Here is a 16722-nt window from a genome sequence, read left to right as displayed (position 1 = left end):
ATTTTTTTTTAAAGGTTGTATGTCAAGGAATTGGACCAATGTATTTTGTTTCCATGAACTGATTTATAATCTTATTCATTCGGCAAGTATTGAAGTGTTTACTGTAGATATGGCATCACCGTACAACTTGTGAGAGGGATGGATACATGGAGGGATCTTACATGAGTCTAAAGGGAGTGGTCAAACATGATGAAAGAAATTCTGGTGCAAGGTAGCAACACAAGGGCCCAAGGAAAGGGACAGCTACAATTCTATGGGAATTCCTGTGACATCCTGGCATCTTCTTTTTGAGTCTTTGGACGTGAGTTTACTGATGAGCTGTGCCTCCTTTTATAACCTCAGTGTCCTGAATGTAAAATAGTAGAGTTGACTAGACCTCATGTGGTCATTTCTATAATCCCGTGGCTCCAGGTAAATACATTTCCAGACCAGTAAACTTAGATCATCCACTTCAGGAAGCAGTCACAGCATTTGACTTCATGGTGATAATTGCAAAAAGAAAATTGAATTCACCAGGGTCATGCATCTTGTAAGGGGTAGAATTAAGAATTTGACCGCAAGCTTTCTAGCCCTAGGTCTCATCCTTTTTTTTTTAATCTCATAAAATTTATTTTGGGCTGAAGTATTTGATATAGATTTATTTGCCTTTAATAGCTACAGGAAAATCATTGCACCTATTAAGAGTTAAGGTGTCTGGTCTTAAATTTTCTCACTCTTAAATGACAGAGATGCAGTTTTCAGTGATGGGAGGCTACACAGTTTATTTTTTTCTTTATTTGTCTGGTTATTTGTGCTGCTTTCAGTTATTTTGTTTGGAGAAGTTGTTCCCGTTTAGATTTTATTAACTTCTTTGCTAAGAATCTTTCTGAGATGCAAAAATCTTAGTTTTAGTTGGTTGGCTTGAGTGTGATGTGTTTCCTCATAGAGCTGCAATTCTGTAGATTCTTACAAATCTTTTTGATGGACAGTGAGAAAGTCAAATGGGTCAAGAGTTAGAGTTCTATTGCTTGTGAATTGTAGCAAAATGGCAATCAAACCACAATATCCTATCATTTGTTTAACTTGCTTTCCCAGTACAAAGACTTGATAAGTGAGTTGCAGAAACATTTTATCTGGTTGTCATTGCTAGAAGCCTGCCTTGGCAGTGGAGTTTTGATGTAGGCCCTCCTGGAACATTATCAAACTCCACAAATTGCAGATTTAGTGACCTCTGAAATGCAAAGCACCTCTCGATTAGGCTCTTGTCTTTAGCAATAAAACTGTGCTCATTCACCTAAGTCTTATTTGATTTTGTTGAGCATAAAATGATGTAATCAGTTTTTCCAGATTTGTAGGTGAGTTGAACCTTTCCGTTTGTGGCAATATAAAGAGATATCTTGCATAAAATTTCTTGATTGAAATGCTGCTGAAAATGTCAATGTGTTTGCTAGAGTTTTCATGTTCTTTTTGTTGGGGATAGGAAATGATTGAAGGAGTATATGAGCCCCTTTGGTCAAATATTGCATATAGAAGATGAATTTCTGGATAAAACTGTGTAAGGCATACCTCTGTATGTTGACTCATGTAATCAATCTTTTTATTTAATAGCTCCTGTGATATATCTTGCTACTTATTTTTGAAATTAGTGGTGTGCTGGTAAACTGGCTTTTCAGAAAGAAAAAAGCCTAGATTTATAGTGTTTGTTAATTTCTGTGGTGTAAATATTCCCACGATGGCCAATTTCATGCTAACAATGGCTTGCAAAACTTTAGAAAATCTTAACGGTTATCTCATTAGAGTCAGTATGAGTCAGCCCAATACTCCAGTTATTACTTTTAAAATATAGTTTTGCATGCTTTCTAATTGCTTTATGTGGAAAATCCTTCTCTCTAACCTCATTTTGAGGCTTTTAATGGTAGGGATCCTGCCATATTCTTTCCTCTTCCCCAGATTTATTTATATATGTGCAGTAATTAAGCATACACAGTGACCTATTACATCAATATTAAGAAGATTCTTTCACATTTTAACATTACTAAAATCATCTGTGCTTACATCAATGGCATGCTATAATGTAATTGGCAAAATTTTCTTCTTTCTTAGTGTTTCATATAATCATTATTTGAATTTCATGAAATATGTTAAGTGCCGATTAATTGATGTTTGACACAAGTGCAATTACATCCTATGGGCTAAACTGTCTTTTCACATATTACATTTACCTAAAGAAGTTATCTTTCTATTGTTATCCTTATGAGAAAAATCTATTGTTTGAATATATTGGCTCCTTAGTGTCCCTCCTGTTCTTTTGTCTTAGTGCTCATAGTTGGCACATCAAAATTTAGGCTCCAATTTATTTTGTACCTCCTGGTATGGTGCCAAGAACTGTCTTCCTCCATCTGGGAAGTGTCCCTTTTTGAAAATGAGGATCACTGGCATCACTGGACGTGGTCATCCGACAGTGTATATATTATTGCCATGACATTCAGCATCTAGTGTTTCTGCTGCCTGGGATCTGTCATATAGGAAAAGCCTTGTGATAGGCAGAATAATGAATGCCCCTCAAAGAAGTCCATCCCTGTCTTAGTCTTCAAAACATGTGAAATTTACATGGCAAGGGAAAATTAAGTTTGCACATGGAATCAAGGTTGCTAATCAGCTAACCCTAAAATAAAATAGGGGGAGCCTCTAGAATGTGGAAAATATCCTTCTTTAGAGGCTCCAGAAGGAATGTAGTCCTGATGACACCTTGACTCTAGTCTAGTGAGACCCATTTTGAACTTTGGACCTCCAGAAGTAGAAGGCAATAAATTCGTGTTAAGCTACTAAGTTGTGGTACTTTCATACAGTAGCAGTAATAAACTAGTACAATAAGCTAGCACAAGCTTCATTAATTCAGATAGGCAAAAATCACAATTTGATCTAAATAAAACTGGTTGTGTCAAAATTATTCTTTATATTCTCTCTTAACAAGTTTGCTAGGGAAATTTGTATCATAAAGCAGATTGCAGAAATATATATTAGAGAATAAGATAATTTAAAGATTTCAGAATATTGTTTTTGTGCTAATGATATGGCTAATTACAAATGAAGTTATGTATTAATTTCATTTGTAAGTATTTTCATTTGAAATTTTTCTATTTCTGTACCAGGGAATTTATGGAATTACATTTTTCCGTGACGATTTCATGATTCTTATTTTTCTGTCATCATACTTAACATCCTGGTCCCTACCTGAGCAAGCCCTGGTGAGTGGTGTTCCACTGTGACTTGGCAAATATTATAAGGAGCAAGTTTTAGGTTATATGATCTTTAGCAATTGACTTAAACTAAGCTTTGTGTTCCTAATCCACAAAAGACAAAAAAGACAATTGTGCTTTCTGTTCTGGACCACATGCTTGTGTCCTCCTCAGATTCATATGCTGAAACCATAATCTCCAGTGCAATGGTATTTGGAGCTGGGGCTTTTGGGAGGTAGGTCATGAGGATGGAGCCCTCATGATGGGATTAGTGCCCGTGTAAGAAGAGGTGAGAAAGAGCTTGCCTTTCCGTCTGCGCCGTGCCACGTGAGAATACAAAGACCAGATGGCTGTTCACCATCCAGGAAGAGGGCCTCACCAGGAGTCTGACCGTGCTGGCGCATTGACCTCAGACTTCAGCGCTCAGAACTGGCAAATAGATATCTGTTGGTTAAATCACCCAGTTCATTTTGTGACAGAGTCTGAACAGACTCAGAAAATGGTTCCAAGAAGTAGAATGCTGCTATAACAAAAATACCTAAAAATGTGGAAGCAGGTTTGGAATTGGTAATGGAGTAGTGACTGGAAAAGTTTTGAGGTGCAAAAGGTTTTTTTCCAGCTTTATTGAGCTATAATTGAAATATAATATAGTGTAAGTCTAAGGTGTACAATGTGATGATTTGATAGATGTTGATATTGCAAAATGTTTACCACAATAAGTTTTTTTTAACACATTCATCATCTTGCACAATTACTTTTTAAAAAAATATATAATTTCTAAGCAACTTTCAAGTATATGATACAACATTGTTAACTGTATTCACCATGGTGTACATTAGATTCCCAGAACTTATGCATCTTGTAACTGGAAATTTGTACCCTCTTATCAATATCTCTTCATTCCTCCCACATGCAATCCCTGGCGACCATCATTCAGTATTTCTATTAGTTCATTTAAAAAATATCCACATACAAGTGAGATTGCACAGTATTTTTCTTTCTCTGACTTACCTGACTTAGTATAATGCCCTAAAATATATTCACGTTATTGCAAATGGCAGGATTTCCTTTCTTTAATGTGGAATAATAGTCCAGTGTGTGTGTGTGTGTGTGTGTGTGTGTGTGTGTGTGTATTCACCATATTTTCCGTATCCTTTTATACATTGATGGACACTTAGATTGTTTCCATGAGTTGGCTATTATGAATAATGCTGTAGTGAACTTGGGGGTGCAGATCTCTTTTCAAGATCATGATTTCATTTCTTTTGGAAGTATTTCCAGAAATGGGATTGCTGGATCTTATGGGAATTCTATTTTTAATTTTTTGAGAAACCTCTATACGATTTTCCATAGTGTACCAATTTACACTCCCACCAATAATGTACAAATGTACATCTTTCCCTTCTCACCAACACTTAAAATCTCTTATCTTTTGGAGAATAGCCATCTTAACAGATGTGAAGTGATTATCTCATTGTGGTTTTGATATCCATTTCCTTGATGATAAACTGAATATCACTTCACATACTTATTGGCCATTTGTATTTTTCTTTTTTTTTGAAAAAATGTCTTTTCAGGTCTTCTCCTCATTTTTAACTGGATTGTTGTTATAGTTATTATGCATACTTTTGAGTTATATGAGGTCCTTATATACTTTGGATATTAACTCCGTATCAGACATATGGTTTGCAAGTATTTTCTTATGAAGGAATTTTCCTGTAATTCTGGTGAGAGCTCAGAAAATAAAAGGGAGCTGGAGAAAAAGCTTCCTTCATCTTAGAGAACACATAGATAATCGTGTAAAGAATGTTAGCAGAAATATGGATGGTAAAGGCCATTCCAATGAGGTCCAAGTTAAAAATGAGAAACATGTTATTGGAAACTGGAGGAAAAGCGATCCTAGTTATAAAGTGGCGAAGAACTTGGCTGCATCTTGTTCATGTTCTAGTGTCTAGTGGAAGGTAAAACAACCAAGGTAAGTCACTTGCTCCCAGTTACGGAACCAGTAATGGTGAAGCCAGGATTGAACTGGAGCTGGAGTCTTGACCACTACATCTGTCTCTCCCCTCAAAGGTAGACGGTATGGGAAGAGGCAGTGCTGGGAGAGGGCTTAGGTTCCAGATCGCTGAGGCCAGAAGAAATTCTTCTATCACTGTGGTACATCAAGAAGTGTTACCTTCGTCAGGCTTTTCTATGACTGGCTCAGGTTAAATGATTATCTTGTTTTAGAGATTTTCCATTTCAGGAAGCTGGGAGTGCTGTACTAGCTTTCATTCCATGGGCCTAAAAGAAATCACGTGACTCTGTGTATGTGGAGGGGCTTTGTAATCTGCTAATGGGATGGGAGTTTATTCTTCTTGCCCAACTTAGGGCACAGAAACTGACATGGAGACACTTAAATATGCATTATCTATTTGTGAATGAATCGACCTATGACACAGGAGGAAATAAAGTATGCCCACGTGCGCACACACACACACACACACACACACACTGTATGTATATGTATACTTCCCCTTTGTATACTAGATTGGGAACTCCGTGGGTGCAGTGTCTGTGCCATCTCTGAATCACTGGTATCTTATGGAATGCCCTGAAAATAGTCAGTGCTCAATAAATGCTTGTGATTAATACTATTATAGTGCTTGTCTTTTCAGATGGGGTTTTTTTTCTCTTTGGGGGCAGATGGAGGGATTGATAGGAACCACCGACTTTATTACTTCAGAGTTCCACTTCTATATTCTACACAGTGGGAGGCAGGGGTTCCAGGGTTAAGTGTTGAAGGACTGCAGCTGGGAAGGCAGCACTCCCAGTGACTCAGCAACCTGCTCCTCTAATCCCTACACCGCAGGAATGTGGGGTGTTTATCAGAGTGGAGGAAACAGGACCCGTCATAGAGACAGGGTCGCTCTGTTTCCTGGGGGACCATCTTCCCTGGTGCATTGAGCCAGATAGTGGGTTGTTCTTCACCCGGTGACCAGCGGATGGGTAAATAGGCTTGTCCATCAGATAAAGAAGCCAATGAGTTAGGCCTGTCTTGGCATTTAGCTGTGGGACTTAGTGTGAACAGCATGGCCTATGAATGATATAGTCACAGTGGCCTGGTAATTGCTGTGATCAGCGCAGTTGTTGATCTTATGGACCACAGCAGGGAGGATCATGGGACAGGGTAGCGCGACCAGAAGTCCAGCTTTGACCAGAGATGCAGAGAGTGACTTACAAAGGGAGTGGAGCGCTGCAGGTGCAACACAATCACCTCGGGTGAGGTGACCTCATCTGGCCCAGGGCTCTGCTGAGGGCAAGAGAGAAAAGAAAAGGGTGTGTGTGTTGGGGGAACAGTGGCAGTGACTAGAGAGGACAAAGGCAGAAACATCAGAAAAGCTCTACTAATCGAAATTTGTGGCCGGGTCAGTAAAGCTCTTGTAATTGAGCAGGTGCAAAGGGAGGCCACAAACCCATACCAAGCACACGGGAAGAGAAGCAGAGCCGACAGACCACGGTTGTGGCTGAGACACAGGATTCCTACCATCTCCCTGTGGAGGCTTCATGGTCTGAACAAGGGTGACATTTGCATGGATACAATAGAAATGTTTGCTTTGACTGCTAATGTAGTCTCATCAGTCTCCTGGGACGGACTACCACAGACTGGGTGGCTTAAACAACAGAAATTTATTTCTCGCAGTTCTAGAGGCTGGGACGTCCAAGATCTATGTGCCTGCAGAGTCAGTGTCTTGTGAGAGCTGCATCCTGGTTCAAACCGGGTTGTTTTCTTGCTGTCTCCTCATATGGTGAAAGGGTCAAGGGCGCTCTCTGGGGTCTTTTTTGTAAGGGCACCAATCTCATTCATGAGGGCTCCACGCTCTGATCCTATTACCTTGGAAGACCACCACCTCCTCATACCATCACACGGGGATTTAGGATTTTAACATATGAATTTTAGGGGGAAGCAAACATTCAGTCCTTAACAACTGTTTTACTAACTCTGTATATAATTCACTTTAGTACAATTTCTTGTTAACAAACAGTTTGTCACTCTAAAGTTTCAGTTAAAAAAAAAATTAGGCACTGCTGAAAAAGAAATCAGTGACCCTGGATGAACCCAGCTAGTTATTTTTCAAATTTTCTGCCAAGGCCAGATATATGATAGTCATGGAAAGAGTTGTTTTACAAATAGCATCCCAACCAGGGACTTTCAATCTTTAAAGGTGAGAAAGCTGATGTGTTCAAAGGTTTCAACTCCACTGGACCTTTCGGTAAGACTGGAGGAATGTCACGGACACATACTCATTTAGTATGAGCCTGAGGGGGCAGAATTAGGATGAGGTGTAGCCAAAGCTGGCTAAGCATTATTCTTAGGACCTAAATATTGAAAAAGTTACAAATTCTGAATTGAAAAAAGGGGATTCTTTTCAGCCAGTAGGGAAGTTAAAGTTCATGTTATCCTAACTTTTTGACCTTATTTCATTTAATCAGGGTTTTAGCACTCACAGCTATTCCAAAACTATTGATTTTTTTTTTAAACTAGAGCCTGAAATACAGACAAAAGACTATATATGATATCTGTCTAATAATTTATCTTAAGAATCTGTGAACTGTGGAATCATGATTGTTAGGACCGAGAGACACCTGCTCACCTTTCTGATAAGAGTTGCTGAAAAGATATTCTGAGATTCAGAAAGGGTAAGGGATACAGTGTTGACCTTTTGGAGACAGGAAACCTTTGATGAACTATAGGACACCAAGACAGTTCATTTAAAAGATGGTTTCAAAGCATTATCTGGGGCTGGTTTCGTATGTGCATTACAGAAGCCCTCAGGTTGTCTTTTTACATAAACCCCGTGAAATAATGGCTTCTCATGTGGCATCTTGGCTTCTGGGCTTTGTAACTGCTTTCAGTGTCTTTTGTGGACAAAATTAAACTTTCCTTACCATTTGACAGCATATAACTTTCCTAAGATGGGCGTTAAGGAGAAAAGAGGCAGGAAAAGGTCACCAATACCATCTCTATGTAATTAAGGCAGCTAAATAAAATTGTCACTAATGACATTTACTTGACTGTATCATATGCGTCCCTGCTGTGGCCTCCAAATAAGTTAAGGATTAAGTGCTCGTCACATGTACGGACTGTGAATCTTTGCTGCAGGTAATAGGGTATATATTTTTTTAAAGACAGCCTTATTTTAGGGATATGTTTAGGCTTGTGAATTCTCCCTCTTTGCCTCTTTCTCTCTACCTGTCTCTCTCTGTCTTCAACTCTCTCTCTCTCTATATATATGTATGTCACATTTATGTATATGGATGAACACACGTGCCTACCTGGATATACACATGTAAATGTAGGTGCATATGCTTTTGTAAGGTAATGATAATCAGTGGAGGGTAAGTTAAAACTTTGAAAAAATAGCTTCAGGGCCACCTGGGTGGCTCAGAAGGTTATGTGTCAGCCTTCAGCTCAGGTCATGATCCCAGGGACCTGGGATCGAGCCCCGCATCGGGCTCTCTGCTCAATGGGAAGCCTGCTTCTCCCTTTCTCGTTCCCTGTGCTTGTGTTCCCTCTCTTGCTGTCTATCTCTCTCTCTCTGTGTCAAATAAATAAGTGAAATCTTTAAAAAAATAGCTTCAAACTTTGATTTAGACTCAGAGTGACCACCTTCCAAGATATAAGATGTAATCAAGGAACAAATTTGTTTTCCTTTAACTCTTAAAATAAAAGACCCTAAAAAATCAAAAGTAATCTATGAATTTTGTGGGGGAGGGGAGGAGTTCTGGATGTGGAATTCTTGAAATTGTGTGAGATATAGAGACATAGCTATAGATATAAATATGGAAGTTAAGACTTCCAGGTTGCTGAACTTAGAATTTTATACCAGTAGGAACGAGACCCAAACAAAATTGTGTTTTCCCCTATTGAACACATCATTATTTGGGTACACAATAAATACTTCCAAAGGGATACTAAGAATAACACAAGATCCTGCCCTTCCAATTTTATGTGATATGTAGTGTACCTCAAGGTTTTAGGGAGGGGGGGTGGAAGGTAACACAGAGCATCCAGTTTGCACTGGGGAATATTTGCTAGGAGAAGACATGATTGTGAATCTCTGATCCTATCCACTAGCTAACAGGTCAGAGAGAGAGAGGCCTTGGCACTAGTGTCAGCATTGTGTCCTGAAGATATGGAAGAATATGTTGAGGAAGTACATTTAAATTTGCTGCTGGAATTTAGGGTAGGGGCTGAAGAGTCCTTGGAAGGAACTCCAGATTTCCCATCAGGCTTCCTCTGAGAAGACTTTCCAGACAACTGGAGTTGGTAGTCTCCTTCTCTGTATCCCCATGGGTTTTTGCATATTTCTATTGTTGGATTTTTCACACCCAGTATAATTGTCCATGTCTGATTTCCATACTTGTCTGTAAAATAAACAATGTCAGGACTGTCTCTCAGTTCTTATCATAAAACCTGGAAAACTGTAAGTCCTCAATACCTGTTTATTGAACACATACATGAATGACTAGCTGTCTGGAGTGAATGATTATGCACAGTTTGGGGATGAGAAAGTCAAGAATCGCTAGGCTATCAGGCAACACTTCAAAAACCTTAATGGTTTCATTTTTCTCTTCCAGATTGCTGGCAGCATATAATAGTCTTACTGATAAACACCTGACTGGATATTTCAACAACACAAGGATAAGGCGGCATCTCTTAAGATCAGGCCTGGTAAGATTTGGCTTACTTCCTACCTGCCCTCTTGTTTCATTAAATCCAGTAGTTCTCTCTCCCTTTTCTGGTTTCTTCTTTGAGCTAATTAGGGACAACAGTCCCCTCACTCCTTCATTTTAGAAAAATTACTTCTTTCCAGAACTCTGATTTATCTTTTTGAAGCTGTGTTTCAAAAGATAGGAAGAGCGGTCACAATGACCGCTAAGGCTACTTATAAATTATTGAGGAAAAACCCTAGGAGCTTCCAATAGCATATTTTACTTGTTTGTTTATTCATTCATTTATTCAACGCATATTTATTGAACATACCGTATGAGCCAGAAACTGTTAGGGATTAAGCATAGAGAATACTTAACTGTCTTCAGGAAAAAAAAAATGTTATTTTTAATAATCACAGAATATCGTGTGGAAGACATGAAGAGTTCAAAATTTCCCCTTGAATTTTAAAAACCTGTTTCCTTTCCTGGATGGTTTATTGGTAACTTTTGTGTCCTTCCTTAGCTCCAAAACTATCATTTCCACAAGATTTCCATTTCTCTAAATGTTCTTAATGTGAAAACCTTTAAAAAAATACTATAGTTGTCCATTGAAAGAAGTGGGTGTGGATATAGAAAGTGTGAGTAAGGATTTTAGCTGTTTACCTTTTTAAAACACAGTGAATTTCCTTAACCCTTGTTGCCATGGTGTTGAAAGGATACGCATTGTGTTTCTAATTGTTGTTATGTGCTTGGCACTCTGGCTGGGTAGGTCTCCAGAGAGCTTGCTTTTTGTCTCTCGGGGCTTTGTTATCCGACAGACCTGGCTGAAACCTGGCTCTGCCATTTACAAGTCAGAGACTCGGGAACAATTCATGCAGCTCACTTTCTTCACTCCAGCTTCCTCAGTTGTTAAATGAAGACAATGCTACCCAGCCCTCGGGATTGCTGTGGCAGTAAGAGATGTGTCATAAGCAACTATTGTGGTCACTATTAACATTACTTCTTTGGATAACAATCTGCGAGGTTTATGTATAAATGGGAAGGACTTGGTATGTACTCATCAACACATTAACGTGCATTTTTTGAACATTGGTTTTGCGCATGACAACTCACATAAGGAAGATTTCTCTGATACTGTGGTTCAAATACAGTTCCTGATGCAGCAGTGTCCAGCATCATTTGGGAACCTGTTAGAAAATGCAAATTTTAGAGCCGCACCCCAGACTTACTGAGTCAGAAGCTGTGGGCAGAGGCCCACCAATCTGTTTTTCAACTTGTTTTCTGATTCGGATGCAGGCTTAATTTAAGAACTTCTGCCCTTGTAGCGGCTTTCAGTCTAGTTGGGGAAATCAGATCTCTCAGAAGGGAGAGGACGAGGACACTTGTTAAATGGGGAGGGGGCCACAGTACAAGATGTTCTCAACATTTTTTCTCTGTTGGAAACAAATAGCATGATATCCCATGGACAGACAACACATTTCAAAGACTAACTGAGTTATTTGTGATTGGAAACACTTTTTAGAACCATACCCCTTTCTTCCACTGGGGTGGGGGGGAGCTATATAAAAAAAGATCATCAGTATCCAATCACTTGTAACACAAATCTCCTTGGTCTCTGAGCTCCAAAACATTGAACCAACAGTGTTATAAAGCTAGTTATCCAAAATTAAGAAGTATGTGGCCTTGGATTAGACCTAAAGGAGCAGAGCATAATTAAGTGGAAAGGGAGAAGATGAACAATTCAGAAAGGATAGCACCTTCTGTTTACAGAAGATACAGAAACATAATACCAAATAGGCCCTTAGGAAGGAGTAAGAGAAAAGAAAAACAAGTAAATAAAAAGCAGAAACTATGACTTATGGCATTTTCAATGATGCCAGTTGAAATCAGTCTGGAATATTTTACATCTGCAGCCCTGAATAATCTGAAAAAAATCTGAATCATGACAAATTAAATTACATTCTGGGTTGGACAGTGGAAGGAGAAAAAGCTGTGTGAAAATAATGAAACCAATTATTTTTAAAACAAACTGCTGAGCACCTCTGCAGCTTACATGTTTTGCCCTTCAGAGTCATTTCCTGTAAGATCATCAGTCCTGTGATCACTGCTCCTATTCATTGTTTCAAGGTGCCACCACACCTCCTCTTCCCAATGTGTTAAAAAAAAAAAAAAAAAGAAATGAAAGGAACACCTGGGTTCCATCAAGAAGACATTGTAACTCTAATGAAAACCTTGTTTTAAACGTCAAGTGCACCACCTGTGTGTGTTTTCTCAATGATGGGTATATGAGACTGATTTTTTTCTTTATGAAATATTCATTAAAAATGAACATTTATCAACTATAGTGGTATACTCTCTTATGCTTAGAAGACACTGCCCCTCTCTCTGTCGCTCTCTCGCTCCCTTTTTGGTAACGAACAGTATATTTTCTGCTTTGTATTTCCATGTCTGTTTTATTTATTCATGTCAGATCACAAGAAGTGGAAGGATACTGTCTGAAAAAGAATACAAACTAAATATCATGAAGAAGGATCACCAAAAATATATCCGGGAGTGCCTAGCTCAGGCTATTTTCCATAAGGTTCTTGATATGGAGGTAAAGCAATCACATTTTCTTTATAATAGATACTTTCTAATATGACAATAACACTCCTGTACCCAGAAGCAGAGGAATTCCTCCTGTATTTCATGGAAAAGGAATGGAACAAGGTTCCCTGAGAAATACTCTTCTTCTCTCTAGGTAGCAAGGTGCCAAGAGACTAAGCTTTTCTCCGTTTCAGTTAGGAAAAAATATGGACATCAGTATATATTTTGTGGTATTTAATTTAACAAGTGTAGATTTTTAATCCATAATGGCTACTCAAAAACATACCGGCCCTCACCATCTGTACCTCAATTTCCATTTGCTAAAAAAAAAAAAAAAGTGACATCTGTTTAAATATCAGTAATTCCACTGCCATGAATTATTTCAGATTTGTTATTCTTTTAAGGCTCTGAAGCTGAGCCGTATGCTAAATTTCAGGGAAGAAGCATTGAAACATCTGCTGTCCCTCCTACTTTAGGCCACATTGGTCAGCGTAGATTCATAAACTAAGCATCAACAACTTTTTTTTCAAGTCTGACATGGCATTTTTAGTAGGATATCTAGCTAACTTGATAAATTATTTTAGCCTTGCTCCATGGAACTTATAGTTTCAAGCATCAACACCATTTTAATCTCCATGAAAAAGCATGTCACTTCTTGGCTTGGCCATGCAGCAGTAAATCAGAAAACTTGGCTGGTGAAAGCATTGACCTGTGAGTGCAGTAAACATTTATGAACAACTGTAGAATCACCAGTAAACCAATACTAAGTGTAGTGCCACTTAAGATATTTATTATTATGCTACCATTATACTGAGCAAGTGTTGCATTCAGATAAGATATGATCTGTTAATTTAGGAATTCATTTTATGTTTTATATCATGTGCGTGAATTATGTGGGATCATTGTTTATGATCCCCAAATTCACTTGCTTATAAAGAGTATTAGTTGGAATTCTGCAACTAGTGTTAAAAGAATAGTACAGTAAATTAATCTATACCTAGTTTCAAATTTAACCAATAGATACCAAGTTCGGTATTAGCTTTGATCTTTGAAGTTTAGTTTTCCAAATTTTCATGTAATTGACACATCATAACTGTTAAGTATGTTATTATTTCAGAGTCTTCATACATTCTTAAAGTTTGGAATAGATACCTTAGATAAGTGTTAATATGTGATATATAATTTTATAAAATGTAATATATAATTGTGATATACAATATATTAATATACGTAACAAATGGAATATGTGTCTCTAAATTGTCACGTGTCTCACATTTAATTTATGCCGATGCTGTTTACTAATGCTGTTATATATTAATATTCATGTGTTCATGCATACAAGAAACGTCAGTCATTAACTGTAGGCTTACCATGTGCCAGTATGAAGTTATGTGATGTAGCCGTGAGATGTAAAAACAAAAAAATTCCAAAGCCAAAAAAAAGCAAAAAACAAAATAAAAAACTATTGTGAAAAGCGATCACATGCTAGGAGAGAGGAAAAACCAACCGGGCTCAAGGAAGATGGGGATGATGACTTGCCTCTGCGAGAGTCAGAGGAGGCTGAACAGAGGTCCTGCTATTTGAGCTGGACCTGGAAGGCTAAATGAGGCACCACAGGAAAGCCTGAGAAAGGCGTTGGAGAGGCTGAGGACCGCAGGCCTGAGGTAACGGAAGAGAGGACACCGTGGCTGGGCAAGAAAGCTCGCTGAGGCCAGACCACACAGCGGGCTGGTTGAAAGAGCAGCAGGAAGCGACACTCTTCAGTAGGCCAGGCCCGGTTTCTGGAGGGCCTTGAGTCCCCAGCGAGGTTTGGAGTGTAGGTGATGAGGCGATGCGATGTTTTTTCAGCAGGGGCGTGAAGTAAATGAGCAGAGCCGTGTTAGAAAGATGATGTTGCTAAAAATGCGGGAGATGGATTAATGAGCTGGAAAAGATTGGAGGTGGGAGGTCAATTAGGAAGCTGTTGCCGAAGGGTGAGGGCTAACAGCAGTCGTGGAGACGCAGGGGAGAGGCAGCTCTCCCAGATGAGAGGAGACGTGAACCGGAAGAAAGATTGACACTGACTGAACGAGGAGGGCTGGGGAGAAGGAGCCAGAGCACCGCTGGGGGGCGCTAGCGCGGCAGGTGGCGCGCGCGCTTGATGGAGCTCAGGGACGGCCGCGCGGTGGAGGAGAGGCTGGGAGCTCAGGGAACGCAGCAGGGCTAGGAGGGAGCTCTCGCCTCGCGGAAAACCAGACCCCACAGCGAGCCGGCAGGCTCTCACAAGCTGCCGAAGGGTGAAACCCAGAAGGGCTGGGGAAAAGAAGGCATTTGGTGTGACCGAGAAACAAAGGCGTTGGTGGCCTTGGTGAAGACGGGTGAGGTTGAGAGAGAGGGCTGCAGATTTGGAAATAAATGGACAATGGAAAATGGCTGGTAGTGAGCGTAATGAGGCGTGGTGATCAGAGGGTGAGAGAAGAAAGGTGAGGGAGAGAGGGAAGGGAAGTGTCTGGAGAGGGAAGATCGAGCCTGCAGCGTCCCACGGGCGGCACGAGGGGATCAAGGACACAGAAAAAACACTTTTCAAATGCCTTCAAATGTGTCTGAATGATTTCAAATAGTATTGTAAGCAGCTTACTTTTACATGAGGTTTATTTTTAAATTATATAATTAATATATTGCAGAAAATTAGGAAAACTCAAGAATGGACACAAAGGAAAATAACTTCAGAGAATCCTTCCTCTCAGAGAGAACTGCTGTTGACATACATTTCCTTTTAGTCTCTGTTCACAGTTATGCATTCATAAAAACATGCTCAAAATGTGGGGCCAGAGTCTTATGAAAAGTAAATAAATAAGAGCAAAGAAACAGGAAGTTAGCATCCAGCAGACTGAGCCCCAGATGACAGTTTCACCACTGACCAGTTGTGTGACCTGGAGCAAGTTCCTGGTCCTCTGCCTCCGTTTCTGCACTCATGCAATGAGACCGCTTAGCAATTAGCACTGTTCAAGAAGAGGTGACGCCCACATGATGCCCCTTCCTGGCACGGGGGCAGCCCCACAGTTTGAACTTGATCAATTAAATTGTATTTCTGTGCAATTCCATATTTTACATTTTTCCCTCATGACATGTATTTTCCATTTTTTCTTTACAAAATCTTTATGAATCTTATTTTAATGATTATATTCTATCCTGGTATATGGATGTGCACCAGCGTTAACCATCCTCTTTTTAAGATTTATACTGCTTCTGAATTTTTACTTTGAAGAAAAAATTCCTTTCAGGTAGCATCTTTGTCTATAACACAGATATGTTTTCTTTTAATTTCGATTTCCTCCTAGGTTTGGAAGTGAAATGTGTTGGTTAAAGGGTAGGGACACTTTTCACTGCTTTATATTAGGAATCGGCTTTCCAAAGAGTTGTACCAATTTATATTCCCACTTGCATACTTACACAGGTGATTCTTCTCCATCTCAGTGACAAGGTGGAGAGGGGGTAAGTGGGGAATACAGTCAGCTGGTGAGATTATTTTCCTCTAAAAAAAAAAAAAAAAACTTTGCTGTAATTGACATGATTCTCTCCTCTCTTCTTTCCCTTGTGCTTAGCGTTATCATCAGCTTGAAATAAAAAGAAAACTGGAGACCTTAGCTAGGAAGGAGCGAATTCAGAGATTTAAGGTAAGGAGCTACATAATTCTTTTACTTCATAATATTATTTTATGATTTTAAAAGTCAGTGACACCACTATTGATGCTTTTTGAGGCACTTTACTTTTGAGTACTCTTGGCTGAAGTCAGGTGATAGTTTCACCAAGACTCTATCTTGGCCCCCAAAATAGGGACAAAGCTCATGGCAAAAATAGGGGTTTCTTCTGCAACTTTGTGAAGTACAAAGCTTTCAAAGCAAACACGGAAACCTCCTTTTCAAGTTTGAAATTTTGTTTTTGTCTTTTCTTGACTGATATGTAACAGAGACCCGAGGATTTTTGTTTTGTGTCGAAAAAACTGAAAATAGATGGTGATGTTGCCAATGTGATGGAAAATGGCATTCTCAGAATTATCCCGTGGCACATTTTCATGCACAGGTGACCCTTGAATACAGTAGGAAAGATCCACCTTGGCAAACAAAAGCCCAAGATTTAGACGTTCTGTACAAGGCATTTAAAAATCTCTTTATTTGTTTTTATTTTTATTTTTATATTTGATAACCCTTCTTTGCAGTCAACTTATGAAGCATATACATTT

General features: G+C 39.2%; 1 protein-coding gene across 5 annotated transcripts in view; it reads left to right on the top strand.

The window, feature by feature from the left end:
- Positions 1–16722, top strand: part of ERICH3 (glutamate rich 3) — a 95478-nt gene that overhangs the window by 11528 nt on the left and 67228 nt on the right. For 3 of the 5 annotated variants that reach the window (XM_044238476.1, XM_044238475.1, XM_044238474.1), the window contains exons 2-4: positions 9840–9933; positions 12385–12510; positions 16085–16156. In XM_044238476.1, the coding sequence (XP_044094411.1) occupies positions 9840–9933; positions 12385–12510; positions 16085–16156 (292 nt within the window). Of the gene's footprint in view, positions 1–9839; positions 9934–12384; positions 12511–14840; positions 14858–14996; positions 15105–16084; positions 16157–16722 lie in introns of those variants that run through there. The other 2 variants (XM_044238478.1, XM_044238477.1) reach the window with 2 other exon arrangements.

This window comes from Neovison vison, chromosome 2 (genome assembly GCF_020171115.1).
Source record: "Neovison vison isolate M4711 chromosome 2, ASM_NN_V1, whole genome shotgun sequence".
NCBI classification, from domain to species: domain Eukaryota; kingdom Metazoa; phylum Chordata; class Mammalia; order Carnivora; family Mustelidae; genus Neogale; species Neogale vison.
Note: the sequence above shows the minus strand (reverse complement) of the source record. Positions and strands in the feature narration are given on the sequence as shown.